Raw genomic sequence first — 19,496 nt, forward strand, 5'->3', positions numbered from 1 at the left:
CCCCATGGTAAGTATTTCCTCCTTAATGCTTTTTAGCTGGGTGTCCAAACTAGTAATTGAATCCTTACAGTTATTGATTGCATTAATACATCTCTCAATGAAGGTTCCTTCTTCAGCAATATAGGGCCAGGTGCAGGGGCCAGCTCAGGTGCTACAGCAGAGATTGCAAATACAGTTCCAGGTTTTCCTCCCCCTGACCCTTTAGTACTTACTGTTTTGGTGCTTGATGGGGTAGGTGGGTTTGAGGATACCTGGCCTTGGCTCTGTCTGTTGAGGAGTTCTTCTGTACTTTGGGTTGCGTTATTGCCTGTTGACAGCCCTCTTTAGCAGGTGACAGGGAAGCTGTGTGAGCATATCGCTCCAATTTGGCGGCTACAGCAGCTGCCGTCTGGTTGCCCTTCTCCTTTGCAGTACGGGTTAATTGAGTCTCCTCCTGGGATGGCTGTTCCTCTGCTGCGTGTTTTCTGGACAAGGTAGCTTTTAAGCGGGTGGTTGAAAAATTGTTATTCGTTGCTTTTAACTTGTTGTTAAGGAGGGGGGATTAGGGCTCCGTCAGCTATCTCCACTTTTCCCAGAGATATACCCTCCACTAGCTGATCTCTCCGTGTCTCTCAGTGTCAGCACTATCCGCAATGAGATCACTGGCGCCTGAGATCTCGCGAGATTGCGTGCGCCCCCGGCCTCGGCGTCCCCGCTTCAAACCTGCACTCTAGAGGGCAACCCTACTCTCGCTACAGCACAAGCGAAGCCGGGGGGGGGGGGGGGGGTGTCGAGCGGCTCCCCAAGCCGGGGGTTCTCTATCTTAGGCGGCCACACCATGAGAAGCGGAGCGGAGGAGAAGCACCTCACACGCTCACTCTCGCACGCTCACTCTTGCCCTCTCCTGCATCCGGTCGCACCCCCCGATTGTCTACATAGATGAAAAAAAAAAACCTGTATTATAATAATACAAATAATAATAAAGACACCAACGCAAAATACAACCATGCAATAAAAACAGGTTTTTTTTGTAACAATGTTAAAATCAGGTAAAAACATAGGCTGAACATATAACAGTACCATTATACTCTGATAGACATAAACATGCTGGTAAAATATATATATGTATAGTCAATGAGAGACATACATTTGTCAGCTTAACAAGTTTAAAAGCAACCCAGCATGTGCAATCTAGTTGGGGTCAGACTGAAAAGGGAGGGAGTACAGGTACGCGCAGGTACCCAAGGACCAGTCTATGTCTATGAGAGTATAATGGTACTGGTATACACTATATTACCAGAATTATTGGGACGCCTGCCTTCACACACACATGAACTTTAATGGCATCCCAGTCTTAGTCCGTAGGGTTCACTACTGAGTTGGCCCACCCTTTGCAGCTTTAACAGCTTCAACTCTTCTGGGAAGGCTGTTTACAAGGTTTAGGAGTGTGTCAATGGGAATACCTGACCATTCTTCCAGAAGCGCATTTTTGAGGTCAGGCACTGATGTTGGTCGAGAAGGCCTGGCTCGCAATCTCTGCTCTAATTCACCCTAAAGGTGTGCCATTTGGTTGAGGTCAGGACTCTGTGCATGCCAGTTAAGTTCCTCCACCCCAAACTCGCTCATCAATGTCTTTATGGACCTTGCTTTGTGCACTGGTGCGCAGTCATGTTGGAACAGGAAGGGGGCCATCCCCAAACTGTTCCCACAAAATTGGGAGCAGGAAATTGTCCAAAATGTCCTGGTATGCTGACGCCTTAAGATTGATGCCTTAAGAGCCTTAAGAGTTACCCTCACTGGAACAAAGGCCAAGCCTAACCCCTGAATAAGAACCCCACACCATAATCCCCACTCCACCAAATTATTCTGACCCGTGCACAAAGCAAGGTCCATAAAGACATGTCCTTACCTCAACCCGATAGAACACCTTTGGGATGAATTAGAGCGTAGACTGCGAGCCAGGCCTTCTTGTTCACATCAGTGCCTGATCTCACAAAATGAGCATCTGGAAAAATGGTCAAACATTCGCATAGACACACTCATAAACCTTGTGGACAGCTTCCTAGAATAGTTGAAGCTGTTGTAGCTGCAAAGGGTGGGCCAACTCAATATTTAATCCTACGGACTAAGACTGGGATGCCATTAATGTTCATGTGCATGTAAAGGCAGGTGTTCCAATACTTTTGGTAATATAGTGTATGTTCAGCCTATGTTTATTTGTATTTAGGCCGGGTTTCACACGGCCGGGTTCACGCTGGAACTGGCCGCTGATCACACAGGAGCACTGCGAGTCCCTGTTCCCCGTTTCAGGGACGAATCAGGGACGAATCTATGCCTGAACTCGGCCCTGAAACGGAGCCAAAGACGCACAGTGCAGTGCGCTCCGCAGCCACAACGGAGATATGGGATCCGGCTCCATAGGGAGCCGATCACATTCTCCTGCTATGCGAATTGGATGTGGAGGGAAACCCGCATCTAATTCGCATAGGTGTGAACCAGGCCTAAATGTTACAATAAAATCCATTTTTTATTCCATGGTTATATTTTGGGTTGGTGCCTTTAAAGTCCCATACACAGGTTTATTTTTTACAGGTTAAACAACGTGAGCTGAGAGCGAAATTTTGGCTTGTACCCCCTAGAAACTACTTCCCTCTCCAAGGCACTGTAAATGTTAGCAGTTGATATGTCTGCAAAGGCTAACACAAGTCTGCCCACTTTGGAAAGTGGAGGTGTCCCTTCATGCTTTAAAAGATATCTGAGGGCTTGGGGGCTCTGAGGGTTTGCGGATGGACTGGGTGTCAAGGCCTGGAGGATGAGACCTGGGAGTAATGAAAGAAACAATTCTAGGCCTGCGGAGGGATGAGATTTCCTGGGTTGAGCACTTTTTTTGCTGGGGCAGTTTAATACTCTTACCCCCCCCCTTGACATTCTTCATTAGGGTGTCAAGGGCAGCTCAGATGAAATGCCATCCCTTGAAGGGTTTGTGCAGCAGGTGGAAATTAGAAATTAGATGGAAGACCCCCCTAACAACCATCCACACAGTAGTTTAAAGCCTAACTCCACCTAATAGACCATGACACACCCATATTTAGGGTGCAACATGTACCATGGTTGCAAGCACACCCCCCCTTCACCCCTAAACTGATCTCCTCATGGACAGTGTGTGGGGTTTTTCCCACTTGCAGCAGCTGTCACTTTTGTGTGGCTGTGCAGTGGTTACGGTTGCAATGCTTTACAGGTCTATTTACAAAAAAACAAATGCTATTTTTTTTCTGCAAATGTGCATTCAATTTTTCTTTTGCAAAAGATGGATGTGACCTTTAAGGCTACAAATGTGGGCTTTAAAGGCTCTATAAGGAGGATATCATCTTGATAGGATAGTGGATTCCTTCTCATGGCCTCAGCCCAGTAAGCAAACATTTAGTAGACTGTTGTCATGGCCAGGGCAGGTTGCAAAGCAGGATCCATCAGAGAAAACAAGGTTTTAGAAAGGACTTGGTTCACCTGTTGATGGGGTCCTTATACTCAGGAGCATTCTCCACTGGGATTGTTAGGCTTTTGTTAAGTAGGGATACTGCTGTCCTCTTCAAATGGGTACATGACTGTTAGTTATTTAGGATGTCAGGTCTTCAAGTCTTCGTAATGGACAATTAGAAATAACACATGTATGGATAGGTATTAGCAGTCTTAGAGACCTTAAGCGAGCCTCAGCTGGAAACAGCACTAGTTGAAGCTGTAGGCTAATCCCAAAGTTTTAAAGTGGTGCAAATGTTCTCACTAGGAGCCAACACTGCCTCTCCAAGACTGGAAGTAATGACAGAAGCTTACGACTCCTTAGGTGAAGCATCATCTGTTAAGGACTCAGAAGTGTCTCATTAAAGCTTAGAGGATACGAATGTTGCGGGCGCATCAAGAGAAGGTGTGGAAGCATGCTTATGACCGCTGCAGTTATAGTCAGTAATCAAAGTTGCAATTTGGCTCATACAATCTTGCAAGACTCAAATGAAATCCTCCAGGGATACAGGCAAGGAGGCAGACCAGAAGAAGACCCCAATAATGACAGGCTCAAAGAGAGTGCAAAACTCCAGGTTGTCACTGTCAGATCCTTCAGGGAGTGTACAGCAGATAGCACAGGAGCCGTTAGTGGATTGTGAGTTGGAGGCACCCAGGGGAAACAGACTGTTCTCCATGTGTCTGGTAAATAACAGTTTGCACCCCAAGATGGGCGCAATGTAGTACAGGGTACTAGGCTAGGCCCTGAAACCTCACAAACCAGCTGCTGGTAACAGGAGAGGTTCAGATAGCCAAAGATGAATAGGTAATTTTTGGTGAGCAGCAAAGATGAACTGAGAATAAATCCATGCATCCATGCAGTCAGGAGCAGGGGCAGGAAGGTACTTCAATACTTAATAACGTGAAAGAATGTGCAGCAACCAGCATTCCACCTAGCAGACGACATCAATGCTTAGACCCAAAGCATTTACTCGCGATAAACTGATGGGAAGTGGGGATTTCAAATGGCACTGGATGATTACATGCAGCTTAACAAGTAAGAGGAATGTAGAAAGGTATTTTTCCCACTGATCAGCAAGAAGAGGGTGGGCAAGTGAGGGAGAAGGGGGTTAATTCTATCCTAGAGTTGGGCTTTAAAGGTATGCCGATCTGGATAGCTGTGTGTAGAGACCAGCTCAAGCAGCTTGTAGCGGAATCTTGATTGAACAAAAGTAATCATGATTGAAGACAAACAAAACTAACAAAAGTTAGAAGTTTCTCAGCAAAGCATAGAAAATAAGACATGCTGGGGGTAAGAAGGGTTATATCAGGCTAGCCAGGAGCTTTTTGTTTGCCACTTTCCAAATCCTCCTGTAGATGGCAGTAAAATCCAACATTCTGAATTCATGTGAAAAGGTTTGTTGCCATCTGTACATACCTGTACCAATGATCCTCACACCATATAGGGTAGTTATCGTAAGAGCATCAAAAGAAAAGGAAGGAGTACATTTTCCCAAAAAGGTTTACAGACAGAAATACTTTTTTTTTTTCAGAAATAATAACTTTTCTCTACTCTGTCCAAAGCTAAAAAAAAACATTTCAGTTAGGAATTAGGCTTTAGGATTTATACAGGTATAAGGACTGGCGATAAAAGATGGTAAAATGCACACTCAGACCAACCTTTAACAGTACCATCTTGTTTTGGTGAACGTGGTGCTGCCAGTCCTGTTGCCCATAAGAGATCTGATCGAATTCCTAAGCTTCGAGTTCCTTTAGGTGATGTGTCCAGTTTGGCGCCAGATTCACTATAAGATAGCCAGTTGAGAACATCAGATAGTAGCTAATAAAGGTAAGTGTGTTCCTGCTGTACAGAGATGTGTCTTACCTCAGTTTGCGATATTCATTGAGTTTTTCTTTGATTAAAGCATGGCTAGCAAAGCTGGGGTCCTTGGGGGAATAAAGTAAAAACTCAATTATTTTTCTTCATCAACAATATCAAAGAGCTCAGCATCCACTCTGGCACTACCCTTGCCTATAGATATGTGCATCTTCACCCATACACACAAAGATCCCTTATTCTTTTTACTATCACACAGAACATATCTATACAGCAAGTCCCCTTTATATTTAGACATACTTTAATATATTAAAGTGGAAGGCAAGTCAAAACCCACCTAAGCTCAAATCTACTCCGATCTCTATTCTAAGCATATTCTATCTACCCTGTAAAAGGAAAGCTATCTATTCGTGTGGTCACATGCTCTCTCCAGCGGCAGGCTTCTGTGAAGAGGCGAGATCGCTGACAATGGCTGCAGAGCCTGGGCGGTGACGTCAACCACAGGCTTACTATGGGGCATCCGCTGTCAGCTGTCCCTCCTCTACACTGAAGCCAGTGGTGGGACCTGATAATGTGACTGGGGCTGGAGAAACTACAGATGAGGTAAGCATAGACGTTGTTCCTTTTACAGGGTATAAAGAAAAGGCTTAGAATCAGGGTGGAAGTAGATTTAAACTCAGTTGGGTTTTGACTTGCCTTTCACTTTAATTTGTGTCTTTTTTGTATCAAATGATATGCTGAAGGGTAGTAGAGATTAGGGAAGATCGGCACTAGCCTTGTTTTTTATTATTCATAAATATTTAAATGCGTTTCAGAAGTGTATTAAGCCACAGCTTCACTAGCATGAATCCACTACAACTGTGGTTATGTTTTTGGTGTTTTGCTTTATGTTTTGGTGTCACTTGTAGTTAAACTAAGCTGATATTCATCACATACAAGTATATCACTGGTAGCATACCACCAGCACACACAGTAGGTATTAAATTACATAGTTACATAGTAGGTGAGGTTGAAAAAAGACACAAGTCCATCAAGTCCAACCTATGTGTGTGATTATGTGTCAGTATTACATTACATATCCCTGTATATTGCGGTCATTCAGGTGATTATCTAATAGTTTCTGGAAGCTATCAATGCTCCCTGCTGAGACCACCGCCTGTGGAAGGGAATTCCACATCCTTGCCGCTCTTACAGTAAAGAACCCTCTACGTAGTTTAAGGTTAAACCTCTTTTCTTCTAATTGTAATGAGTGGCCACGAGTCTTATTAAACTCTCTTCTGCGAAAAAGTTTTATCCCTATTGTGGGGTCACCAGTACAGTATTTGTAAATTGAAATCATATCCCCTCTCAAGCGTCTCTTCTCCAGAGAGAATAAGTTCAGTGCTCGCAACCTTTCCTCATAACCAAGATCCTCCAGACCCTTTATTAGCTTTGTTGCCCTTCTTTGTACTCGCTCCATTTCCAGTACGTCCCTCCTGAGGACTGGTGCCCAGAACTGGACAGCATACTCCAGGTGCAGCCGGACCAGAGTCTTGTAGAGTGGGAGAATTATCGTTTTATCTCTGCATTTGATCCCTCTTTTAATGCATGCCAATATTGTGTTTGCATTATTAGCAGCAGCTTGGCATTGCATGCCATTGCTGAGCCTATCATCTACTAGGACCCCCAGGTCCTTTTCCATCCTAGATTCCCCCAGAGGTTCTCCCCCCAGTGTATAGATTGCATTCATATTTTTGCCACCCAAATGCATTATTTTACATTTTTCTACATTGAACCTCATTTGCCATGTAGTCGCCCACCCCATTAATTTGTTCAGGTCTTTTTGCAAGATTTCCACATCCTGCGGAGAAGTTATTGCCCTGCTTAGCTTAGTATCGTCTGCAAATACAGAGATTGAACTGTTTATCCCATTCTCCAGGTTGTTTATGAACAAATTAAATAGGATTGGTCCCAGCACAGAACCCTGGGGAACCCCACTACCCACCCCTGACCATTCTGAGTACTCCCCATTTATCACCACCCTCTGAACACGCCCTTGTAGCCAGTTTTCAATCCATGTACTCACCCTATGGTCCATGCCAGCGCACCTTATTTTGTACAGTAAACGTTTATGGGGAACTGTGTCAAATGCTTTTGCAAAATCCAGATACACCACATCTACGGGCCTTCCTTTATCTAGATGGCAACTCACCTCCTCATAGAAGGTTAATAGATTGGTTTGGCAAGAACGATTCTTCATGAATCCATGCTGATTACTGCTAATGATATCATTCTTATTACTAAAATCTTGTATATAGTCCCTTATCATCCCCTCCAAGAGTTTACATACTATTGATGTTAGGCTAACTGGTCTGTAATTCCCAGGGATGTTTTTTGGGCCCTTTTTAAATATTGGTGCTACATTGGCTTTTCTCCAATCAGCTGGTACCATTCCAGTCAATAGACTGTCTGTAAAAATTAGGAACAACGGTCTGGCAATCACCTGACTGAGTTCCCTAAGTACCGTCGGATGCAAGCCATCTGGTCCCGGTGATTTATTAATGTTAAGTTTCTCAAGTCTAATTTTAATTCCGTCCTCTGTTAACCATGTAGGTGCTTCCTGTGTTGTGTCATGAGGATAAACACTGTAGTTTTGGTTACTGAAGCCCCCCGATTCATTTGTGAAGACTGAGGAGAAGAATAAATTCAGTACCTTTGCCATCTCCCCATCCTTTGTAACCAGATGTCCTTCCTCATTCTTTATGGGGCCAATATGGTCTGTCCTCCCTTTTTTACTGTTTACATACTTAAAGAATTTCTTGGGATTTTTTTTGCTCTCCTCCGCTATGTGTCTTTCATGTTCTATCTTAGCCATCCTAATTGCACCCTTACATTTCTTATTGCATTCTTTATAAATTCTGAATGCTAAGGGTGATCCCTCAACCTTGTATTTTTTGAAGGCCTTCTCCTTTGCTTTTATATGCATTTTTACATTGGAGTTAAGCCATCCAGGATGGATGTTTGTTGTAAATGTTAAACTTCATTATATCATACAGCTTCTACTTCCTCTGCCCAAAATTACAGGTGTATTTTTAGAATTACTGTTTCCCAGCTACCAACTTTAGATGCAAAAAAAATACCTCTCCATCAATTCGGCTGTTCTCCCTGATAGCTTTGACCCAGCTTAACATGTCATCTCGATCCTCAGCCTGAAAGAGATATTCACAGAAATCAGGCGTTGTCAGCCGGAAGACGTGTTTCCTCTTGGTCTCGCTGTAAGAGATGTCCACCAGGCTTCCGAGGATGCTGATTGGCTGCTCCTCCTCGCCTATCCCCAGGCCCCGCGATTCTGGACGTTCCTTGTGCAAGAAGAGATAGTGTGGGCGCAGAATGGAGTACATTCTTTTCCACTGGCGAAGCCCACTGCCAACTTTCTACAAAAACAAAAACATACAGACAACTGATTAACACTGGAAAACTCAAATGAGCAAAAAGCCTAACAATGCCTTGGGCTCAGAGAACAAATGTCTCAGGTAGGAAAATGCTGCGTCTACCCACTTTGTCTTGGCCATGGTGGAGAGATTGTAATCTGATTGATTGATTGCTTCTGTGGACAGGTGTCTTTTATACAGGTAACAAGCTGCGATTAGGAGCACTCCTGAGCTCCTAATCTCAGATTGTTGCCTTTATAGAAGACAACTGGAAGCCAGAAATCTTGCTGATTGATAGGGGATCAAGTACTTATTTCACTCAAAGCGTTTTTCTGGATATTTTTGTTGTTATTCTGTCTTTCACTGTGAAAATAAACCTACCATTAAAATTATAGACTGATCATTTCTTTGTCAGTAAGCAAATGTACAAAATCAGCAGGGGATCAAATACTTTTTCCCTCACTGTATGTGGCAACCTTCAGTAGCCTTCTTGGATCCAGCCCACATAAAATGTTAATACATAAGAAACATAATGCAAAGCCCTGCCTGTTTTCCATCTCAGTTAATGCAAAAAGTTTCACCACCGTTTCATTTATTCTGAGAAGTTGTATGTACCCCTGCCTACAGGAGGTAGGACTGTTAGTTCATATATACTGTATGCTAGGTGGGGACCAAAGTGCCAGTCTGATGGAAAAGAGACAATATAACAGAACTTCAGACCATGAAATCACTACTGCTAAATGTCTTATCTTTTGTGTCCCTACCACACTGTCCAAAACCTGACATACATAAGATTATTACAGATTTGTAATTTTAAGCAGTGGAAAGGAAAGATGATAATTTAAAATAAAGGGCTATTGCTGGTAAGGTTAGTGGTTTTATAATAAATACAATACCATAACAGCTTATGTTTAATCAGTCTCAAAAACATATTCCCAGTAGCATTGCGTTTTGCCAAGGTACTCTTTGACAAAGTTCAGGCGTGCAACAATGTTTTTTTTTTTTTTTTAAAGCAACGGCTTCATCTGTTGTGTTCTGCCATGGATGCCCTGCCTGTTCAAAGATTAACGAATGGTAGATTCATGAATAGGGGTGTTTGCCAGTTCCGTGATGTGTTCAAGCCTTTAGCTGTTACTTATGGGTTCCTCTTTACCTCATTGAGGATTCTGCATTGCACCTTGGGAGTCATCTTGGCTTGATGCCCACTTCCAGAAAGATTAGCCACAGAACTTAAATGTCTTCATTTATGGACGATTTGTCAACTGATGGATGCCTAAACACTCGGAGATTGCTTTTATATCCCGTTCCAGCTTCATGCAGGTCAACTACGCTTGATTGTATGTCTTCAGAGAGCTCCTTTTTGTGAGGCATGGTTCACATGAACCACAATCTTAAAATATTTGAGTGTTTTTAATCAAAATAGCTCTAAGCCACACTTTCAAACACATTTTTTGAATTTGACTCCAGGAGTGCGAAACTACTGACTCCAAATAGCTTTCATGGAAGTAATTCTATGGGTTCACTTACTTTTTCCCCCAACGCTGTGAATGTTTAATGGGTGTGTTCAATAAAGAGGAGAAATTATAATTACTTGTGTATTATCAGCTTAAGCACATTGTATCTATTGTTGTGACATAAATGAGGATCAGGTGACATTTTACAGCCAATTACTGAAGAAAACCAGTTAACTCCAAGGTGCTCACATACTTTTTCTTGCCATTGTGTGTATATAGATAGATACAGTAGATAGACAATTTACGCAGCTCTTTATATATATTTTACATTCATATCAGTCCTTGTGCTTAAGTTGCTTACAGTCCAAAGGTCTTACCTCACATGCAAACATACTAGTGTCAATTTAGATAGGACTCAATGAAGCTACCAGCATGTATTTGGAGTCAATAATCCAGTCCATGTGACATGTGTCAGACGTTATAACAACCAGGTGAGCATGTCTTCAATAAAAATATATATTATAATGCTTCACCAACATGTCCAAAAACATTCTGACTGGAGTTGGGCTTAATCGTCTCTTGCACACTGTCCTACAGTGCCTTGAAAAAGTATTCATACCCCTTGAAATTTTTCACATTTTATTATGTTACAACCAAAAACGTAAATGTATTTTATTGGGATTTTATGTGACAGACCAACACAAAGTAGCACATAAAATTGTGAGGTGGAAGGAAAATGATAAATGGTTTTCAAATTGTTCTTACAAATAAATATGTGAAAAGTGTGGCGTGCTTTTGTATTCAGCCCTCCTGAGTCAATACATTGTAGAACCACCTTTCATTGTAATTACAGCTGCAAGTCTTTTTGGGTATGTCTCCACCAGCTTTGTACATCTACAAAGTGACATTTTTGCCCATTCTTTGCAAAATATCTTAAGCTCTGTCAGATTGGACGGAGAAGGTGTGTGAACAGCAATTTTCAAGTCTTGCCACAGATTCTCAATTGGATTTAGGCCTAGACTTTGACTGTGCCATTCTAACACATGAGTATGCTTTGAGCTAAACCATTCCATTGTAGCTCTGGCTGTATGTTTAGGGTCGTTGTCCTGCTGGAAGGTGAACCCTCTGCCCCAGTCTCAAGTCTTTTGCAGACTCTAACAGGTTTTCTTCTAAGATTGCCCTGTGTTTGGCACCATCCATTTTCCCATCAACTCTGACCAGCTTCCCTGTCCCTGCTGAAGAAAAGGATCCCCATAACATGATGCTGCCACCACCATGTTTCATGGTGTGGATGTTTGGATGGTGTGTTCAAGGTGATGTGTAGTGTTAGTTTTCTGCCACGCATAGCGTTTTGTTTTTAGGGCAAAATTTTCAATTTTGGTCTCATCTGACCAGAGCACCTTCTTCCACATTTGCTGTGTGCCCCACATGGCTTCTCACAAACTGCAAGAAGGACTTCTTATCGCTTTCTTTTAACAATGGCTTTCTAAGATAACATATGCAAGTGTCTCCATGGCTCAATTGTCCACCCCCCTGCATTTATCAGAGCACTCCCATTTACATTGCCAACACTCTCTTACTGCTCTCCATAAAGGTAGAGGATGGGGAAAATCATTCTCGCCAGAACAATATTCATCTTTGTGGAATCCCAGAGGCTACTGCTGGTTCAGAGTTGCATACCATCGTGTTGGCAATCCTCAACAAAATTCTGGATAAGCCACTGATGGATGCCCTGGAGCTTGACAGAGTTCACTGAGTTGTGGGATCAAAGACTGGTACCCAGTCACACTCGAGAGACGTGCTAAGTCAGATGCATATCTTTTTGTTCACAAACTGGTTATTCGTAAGAAATACATTCAATACAAAAAACAATCATGACACTACACTATTTTTATGAAATAGCAGGCATTTAAGAGACATTCTCTTAATCTACTTGCAAAGAAGAGAGAGTGGGAATGGCACCAAGGAAAAACCTCCAAGGAAGAAAATGCAGCAACAAAATCTGGGTCTCCAAAAAAAAAGAAAAATGGAAGAGGCCAGGCAAAATTTTGATTCATAGTGACACGATTTTGCAAACAAAGTATTAGGAGCTGTAAAGTTGTGGCAAGAAATTGAAGAAGACCATAAGATGCTTGGGAGAATAAAACATTTAATCCAAGGGACCCTGGAATTCATAATATTCCACTAAGCCAATTGGAAAAATCTGGAGGCCAGATAATACAGCCAGACCTAGGCCCCCTATAGACTGTGGCTTATATAAAATATGTCTAGAAAATTAGGTACGTTTGCCCTGCCAAATGAATTTCTATATATCAGTATGGAGTTTGTTTATAAAGGATCTCAGAACGACACTGGGCAAAACTCTGAACAGGTACAGCAATTTTGGTAAGATATTCATTTTAACTGCCCTGACACAGCCCAGGGAAGAAATAGGATATGACCGCCATAATTTAAGAACATTATGAATCCTGGACACACATGGGAGATAATTGGCAGCAAAAAAAAAAAAAAAAAAAAAAAAAAAAAGGAAATGGTAGGTGTGAGAGTGACTCCTAGGTGAGAGATGTTTGTCCTGCAACCATAGGAATAGAAAGGATGTCAGATGCATTTCTTCAACGTTAAGTTAAAGATCATGCAGAGGGGCCTGGCGATTGGGACAGAATAAGTTTGACAGTTTGGGAAATCCAAGTTTTACCTGATCTCTCCAGGATGACCCTATTGAGACAAAAGAGTAGTGAGACCCCTATTAGATATCATCCACAACAAAGGAGCACTTTAAAATGGGGGACCCCTTCCACATTCAAAATTAGGAAGAATCAGACCACTTTCCTTCTTTATACTCCGGATCAGCTTCCTCCCTTTGAGTTCCTGAGCGCAGACCCCACTGAAGTGACAAAATAGCTGGAGCTTCCAGAAAGTGAACAAGACCGCTTAAGCCTACCTATCAGGAAAGGAGAAAGTCTAGATCGTAGCAGTAAGGAATGGCTTCCAGATTCATGCACGCAGCTGCAAAGGAACCTTGATTTCTCTTCCTTTGCCCAAAAGACTGTTTTGTTACCTGGCAGGAATTTTGCTACAAGCTTTTCTCTAACGTATGCCAATACTCTGGCTCCTTTATGCCATGCTGGCAGCTAATACTACCAGTTTTCAAAAGAATGCCTGTATAATAACTTTGTTTTCTCATAGGCACTTTATAATCAGTCACAAGACTTGAATTTTTTCTATACGACATATACCACCTGTGAATTAGAATACTTCACCATAGCCTGGACATTGGAGTTCACATCCTTTGTGGGTTTTTAGCTTTGATAAGGACTGTTCCAGGTGGGGATGTCTTCCTTTATAAAGTTATACAATGTAGCTTTTGATTGTAAATTCTTATTTTTTTTTTTTAAACAAAATGTTATACTTGTCTGTTCTGTGCAATGGAATTGGATTCACTAGACTTATTCTATGTGTTACCGGCTCCAGGCATAGCTTTATTATTGTACCAGTCTAAAGATTCCCTTGGGTTGCTTGTGCCCCTCCTGAATTGGGTTCCCTTGGTTCTCCTCTGGTGCCTTTTACATGGGGAGTTAGAAATATTTAATAGGAACTGCTTTTCTCTCAGAGGTGTACGATTTCGGTGTCTCTACATTGGTAATCTTTCCTGCTGATATTTATGACTAAGTGGTTGAGGTTGTCTGGAGTCCCGGTCACACCTCAGGAGTTGCCAGACCTCTTTAATATCTGTGAGACTAGATATACAGTATCTCACAAAAGTGAGTACATCCCCCACATTTTTGTAAATATTTTGTTATATCTTTTAATGTGACAACAGTGAAGAAATGAAATTTTGCTACAATGTAAAATATCGAGTGTACAGCTGGTGGGTGTGTCATGGTCTGGGGCTAGATGAGTGCTGCCAACACTGGGGAGCTACAGTTCATAGAGAAAACCATGAATGCCAACATGTACTGTGAAATACTGAAGCAGAGCATGATCCCCTCTGTTCGGAGACTGGGCCGCAGGGCAGTATTCCAACATGATAACGACCCCAAACACACCTCCAAGACGATCACTGCCTTGCTCAAGACGCTGAGGGTAAAGGTGATGGACTGGCCAAGCATGTCTCCAGACCTAAACCCCATTGAACATCTGTGGGGCATCCTCAAACAGGAGGTGGAGGAGCACAAGGTCTCTAACATCCACCAGCTCTGTGATGTCGTCATGGAGAAGTGGAAGAGGACTCCAGTGGCAACCTGTGAAGCTCCGGTGAACTCCACGCTCAAGAGGGTTAAGGCAGTGCTGGAAAATAATGGTGGCCACACAAAATATTGACACTTTGGGTCCAATTTGGACATTTTCACTTAGGGGTGTACTCACTTTTGTTGCCAACGGTTTAGACATTAATGGCTGTGTGTTGAGTTATTTTGAGGGGACAGCAAATTTACACTTATTATACAAGCTGTAGACTCACTACTTTACATTGTAGTAAAGTGTAATTTCTTCAGTGTTGTCACATGAAAAGATATAATAAAATATTTAGAAAAATGTGAGTGGTGTACTCACTTTTGTGAGATACTGTATGTCAGGGTGTCCATCTGCTGAACCTGAAATTGCTGACCAATTTAGTCTAATTTTTCTTCTACTAACTTGCTCCTTTTACGACACTGTGCTGCAGGTATATTCATTGGTGCTCGCCACCGACACCACTTAGGATATACTCCTGCCCCCCCTTGTGGGAGTTGGAAGTTTTGGTGTCTCTTTGCATATAGCAGGACATTATTCCAGTCATGTTCTTTTTTTATATTTTCTCCACGTTTCTCCCTCGGCAGAAAGCTACCAGCATCATAATACCAAAGACTACACCTTTTCCATCAGTTATATTCCAGAATATATATAAACCGAATTCACCAAAAGAAAATTATAGATGAAATAGTGGCGCTAATCCCCAGGTGGGGAGATGCCAGACACTCTTATCCAGCCAGTGAGCTGAATACAGACGTGACTAGAGAACGTGAAAAAACATATATTGCTAAATATCCCAAAAAGTAAAAATTAATATTAAATAAAATAAAAAAATCAATATGAGCTAATATAAATTATAACACTCAGTGAAAGTGATATACAAATATATAAATCCAAGAAAAAATATATAATAAAAATTGAGCACAGTAAATATCTATAAAGTCCAGAAACCAATCAATCGTGAAAAATAATCGTGAAAATATTTGAAGAAAGTCCAAAAAAAGAGTGAGGGTGACTCCAAAACTGCTCAGCTGTATTTTCAAACATCCACCACACCTCTGTGACGTGAATCCACTCCCTGCTGAAAACGGAAAATTGTATACTCACCTTTCCGTAATTTTCCTTTCCTGTCGCATCTTCATGGCAGCATACACGTTGGGGTTGTGACTCCGCCTCCACAACCTGATAGGACCACATAGCTATAAATTAGAGAGTAGGCACCTGCCCCAGTATTCTCCGTAAATATATACACATGTCACCTCAGAGGGTGGGTGATTGTATGCTGCCATGAAGATGCGACAGGAAAGGAAAATTACGGAAAGGTGAGTATACAATTTTCCGTTTTCCTGTCGCATCATGGCAGCATACACGTTGGGGAGTAACTCGCCAAACTGGGTGGGAGTGCAAAAAAAATCAAATTTATTGACAAGGAACAGAAGAATTGGCCTGTATGACGGCCCTCCCAAATTCCACTGCTGCTAAGCGTGCAGCGTCTATTTTGTAATGGGAAATGAAGGTGTTTCTTGAAGACCAAGTGGCCGCTCTACAAATGGTTTCCGCCGAAACTTTACAGTAAGCTGCCCATGAAGTAGCCATTGCCCTGGTGGAATGCGCTCTAAGGTCTTCCGGGATTTGCAAGGTGCTTAAGGAGTAGGTCTTTTTGATAGTTTTCACGAGCCATGAGGCGATGGTACGGGCAGAGGCTGCCTGGCCCTTCCTGAACCCATGTGGGATGACTAAAAGGTTCTCGCATCTCCTGAACGACTTGGTCACCGAGAGGTAATGCAGAACGTTGCCCCTAACATCCAGGGGATGAGGAACGCCCTGATCTGTGTTCAAAGCCGGAAGGTCAATCTCCTGGTTAAAGTGAAATGCAGAAGAGACCTTTGGGATAAATTTGTCTGAAGGTTTTAGGGTTAGCCTGTCTGGGTAAACCATCAGGTATGGTTCCTTGATAAGTAAGGCTTGCATTTCCGAGACCCTCTTCGCTGAAGTGATGGCAATTAGGAATGAGACTTTAGAGTCAGGTCCCAGAGGGAGGTATCTTCCAGAGGGGAGAATGGTTCTCCGGATAGAATTTGCAGGACAGTTGATAGGTCCCATGTTGGAAATGAAGGCTTTCTGGGAGGCCTTAGCTTCAGGCATGCTTTCTGGAACTGAACTACAAGAGGGTTGAGTGCCCATCTAACCCCTGTCAGAGCAGAGATGGCAGAGACTTGGACCTTCAGGGTGCTAGATCTAAGGCCTTTGTCTAGGCCTGACTGTAGAAACTCAAGCACTTGTATTGCTGATGGGGAAGACGGATCCCAACCTTGTTCCTGAGCAAAGGAAGAGAACTTCCCCCAGACTCTCTCGTAGGTGTAATTCGTGGAAGATTTCCTGGCTAAAAGCAGGGTTTCGACTACCTTCTGCGAACAGCCCTGATCTAGGAACCTAGACCTTTCAGTCTCCAGGCCGCTAGGTGCAATCTCTCTGGATTCGGATGCAACAGCTGGCCCTGGGTTAGTAGATCCGTTGTCACCGGAAGAGGAATTGGATCCGCTGTGCTCAGTTGCAGGAGGGTGGTGAACCAAGGCCTCCGTGGCCAGAAGGGAATCACAGCCAGTACTAGAGCTGCTGAGTGTTTGAGCCTCAGAAGGAACTTGGCAATCAGTGGCGTTGGTGGAAAAATATAACCTAGGCGAAAGTTCCAGGTATGCTGGAGACAATCCGTTCCTTCCGCTGAGGGGAAGGGGTTCCTCGACAGAAACCTTCGACATTTCCTGTTCTCTGGTGTTGCTGCGAGGTCTATGTCTGGATGACCCCATGTCTGGCATATGAGGGCGAAGGCCTGCGGGCTTAGACACCACTCGTTGTTGGAAACGAATGTTCTGCTGAGAGAGTCCGCCAGTTCGTTCTGAATTCCCGGAATATACGTCGCCTTCAGGTCCTGCAGATTCAGTTGAGCCCACTGTATCACCGGACCAACTTCCCGCATCATGGAGATGCTCTTGTTACCCCCCTGCCTGTTGATGTAGGCCACAGCCACTCGGTTGTCCATTTGGATCAGGACCTGTTTCCCTCTCAGAAGAGAGCTGAATGCCAAGAGGGCTTGGAAGGCTGCCTTCATCTCTAGGACGTTTGACACAACATCTCTGGTTCTGAAGTGCCAGCGGCCCTGAGCTGCATAATGTAGGTAGTGTGCCCCCCATCCCTCCAGACTGGCGTCCGAAGTCACTACCTCCTGATGGAGAGTGACTATCTGTTTGCATCTGCTGAGGTTGCCGGGGTGGATCCACCACCGTGGAGATAGTCTGGCTTCTTCCGAGATGCGAATCGGTTGGGACATGGACCATCCGTCCCACTGGCACAGGAAGGAGGCTTGCAGAGGTCTGGTATTCCATTGCGCCCACCTGACCATTGGAATGGTTGCTGATAAGGACCCCAGCAGGCTGAGGTATGCTCTGGCCGGTAAGTATGATGCTGGAACCACATCTTTCACCTTCTGAACTAGTAGGGACAACTTCTCCTTCGGAGTTCTACCGTGTTGGCCCGGGTGTCCAGCTCGGCTCCCAGGAAGACCATCCTTTGGGTAGGCTGAATGTTGCTCTTCTGCCAGTTGATTATCCAACCCAGACTCGTTAGGGTGGAAACTAAGATCTCGCGATGTTGCACGAGTGATTCCTGGCTGTTTGAGAGGAGAAGAATGTCGTCCAGGTAATGGTGGACCCTTAGACCCTTCTCCCTCAAAAAGGCTATTACTGGCAGCAGAACCTTTGTAAATGTTCTGGGTGCCGTAGAGATCCCGAAAGGGAGGCTTCGAAATTGAAAGTGTTCCTGGCCCACCGAGAACCGCAGGAACTTTTGGAATGCCACGTGAATTGGAATGTGTAGGTAGGCATCCTGGAGATCTATGGAGAGCATCCAGTCTCCCAAGTTTATGGCCTGGAGGATAGACTGCAGGCTTTCCATCCTGAACGACTCCACTTTGATGGACCTGTTGAGTTTCTTCAGGTCTAGAACCGGCCGAAAGTCCCCTGACTTCTTCTTGACGAGGAATAGTGGAGAATAGAATCCTCTGCCTCGTTGTGTTGGCGGAACCTCTGTTATCGCTTGCTTTTGAAGCAGCTCTAGGATATAGGTTAGAAGGGATAACCTTTTCTCTCCGGGAGGAGGAATACGGGTTGGGTAGAAATGATCTCTTGGGGGTCGATTTTTGAAGGCCCATCTGTGGCCGAAACTGACGGTGGCCAGGGTCCAGGTATCGTGTATGGTTTCCGTCCAAACCAGCCTGAAACTGAAGAGCCTTGCTCCCACTACTGCTGGCCGGACGGACGCACCTTCAAAAAGGCTTCTGGTCACTGGGAGCGGAGGTCTTAGGTTTTTGGAATTTCATAAAGGAAGTTTGAGGGTTCTTCCAGTTCCTTCTATACTCCTTCCCTGGTCTGTACGCTTTCGCGTCTCTATACCTTTCTGGGAGATTCCGCTTAAAAGGAGGGGGTCTCTGTTTGGGCCTCCTATCTGAGGGAATGAGCCCGGATTTTCCACCAGTTACCTTGGAGATGGCCGTATCTAATTTTATCCTGAAAAGGTGCTCACCGTCAAACGGAATACGGCACCAGTTGGACTTGGATGCCGGATCCGCCGTCCAGGGCTTAAGCCACAAAGCTCTTCTGGCCATCACTGAGGCCAACATAGACTTTGAAGCAGACCTGATAGTGTCAACTGAGGCCTCAGCCACGAAATCACCAGCCAGGCTTAACTCTTGTAATGCCTTCACAATTTTCTCTTGGTCTGCCCCCTCTAATACCAGCTTTTCCGTGTTTGAAGACCAACTCGAGATGGCCCTTCCTACTGCCGCGAGTGCTATCGCAGGCCTGCATGTACCGAAAGGTAAGCCCGCTTGAGATCCGTGTCGATCTTCCGGTCAAGAACGTCTCTAAACGTAACCGCATCCTCTAGCGGGAGGGTAACATGCCTGGCAAGGCGCATTAAGGATGCGTCCACTACCGGAGGGGATACCAGAGGGTTCACTTTAGGCTCCTTGAGTGGGTACAGCTTCTGGAGTCTGTTGTTCAGACTAGATTTTTTCTCTGGCCTCTGCCACTCTTCTTT

At 43.9% G+C, this 19,496-nt stretch overlaps 1 protein-coding gene across 1 annotated transcript in view; it reads right to left on the reverse strand.

The window, feature by feature from the left end:
- Window positions 1-19,496, reverse strand: part of ARHGAP23 (Rho GTPase activating protein 23) — a 529,546-nt gene that overhangs the window by 130,231 nt on the left and 379,819 nt on the right. Inside the window, exons 12-14 of the mRNA XM_073608262.1 lie at window positions 8,428-8,721; window positions 5,357-5,418; window positions 5,152-5,276 (exon numbers count right to left, since the gene is read on the reverse strand). Coding sequence (XP_073464363.1) covers window positions 5,152-5,276; window positions 5,357-5,418; window positions 8,428-8,721 — 481 coding nt within the window. The remainder of the gene's footprint in view (window positions 1-5,151; window positions 5,277-5,356; window positions 5,419-8,427; window positions 8,722-19,496) is intronic.

This window comes from Aquarana catesbeiana, linkage group LG12 (genome assembly GCF_042186555.1).
Source record: "Aquarana catesbeiana isolate 2022-GZ linkage group LG12, ASM4218655v1, whole genome shotgun sequence".
Taxonomy (NCBI): domain Eukaryota; kingdom Metazoa; phylum Chordata; class Amphibia; order Anura; family Ranidae; genus Aquarana; species Aquarana catesbeiana.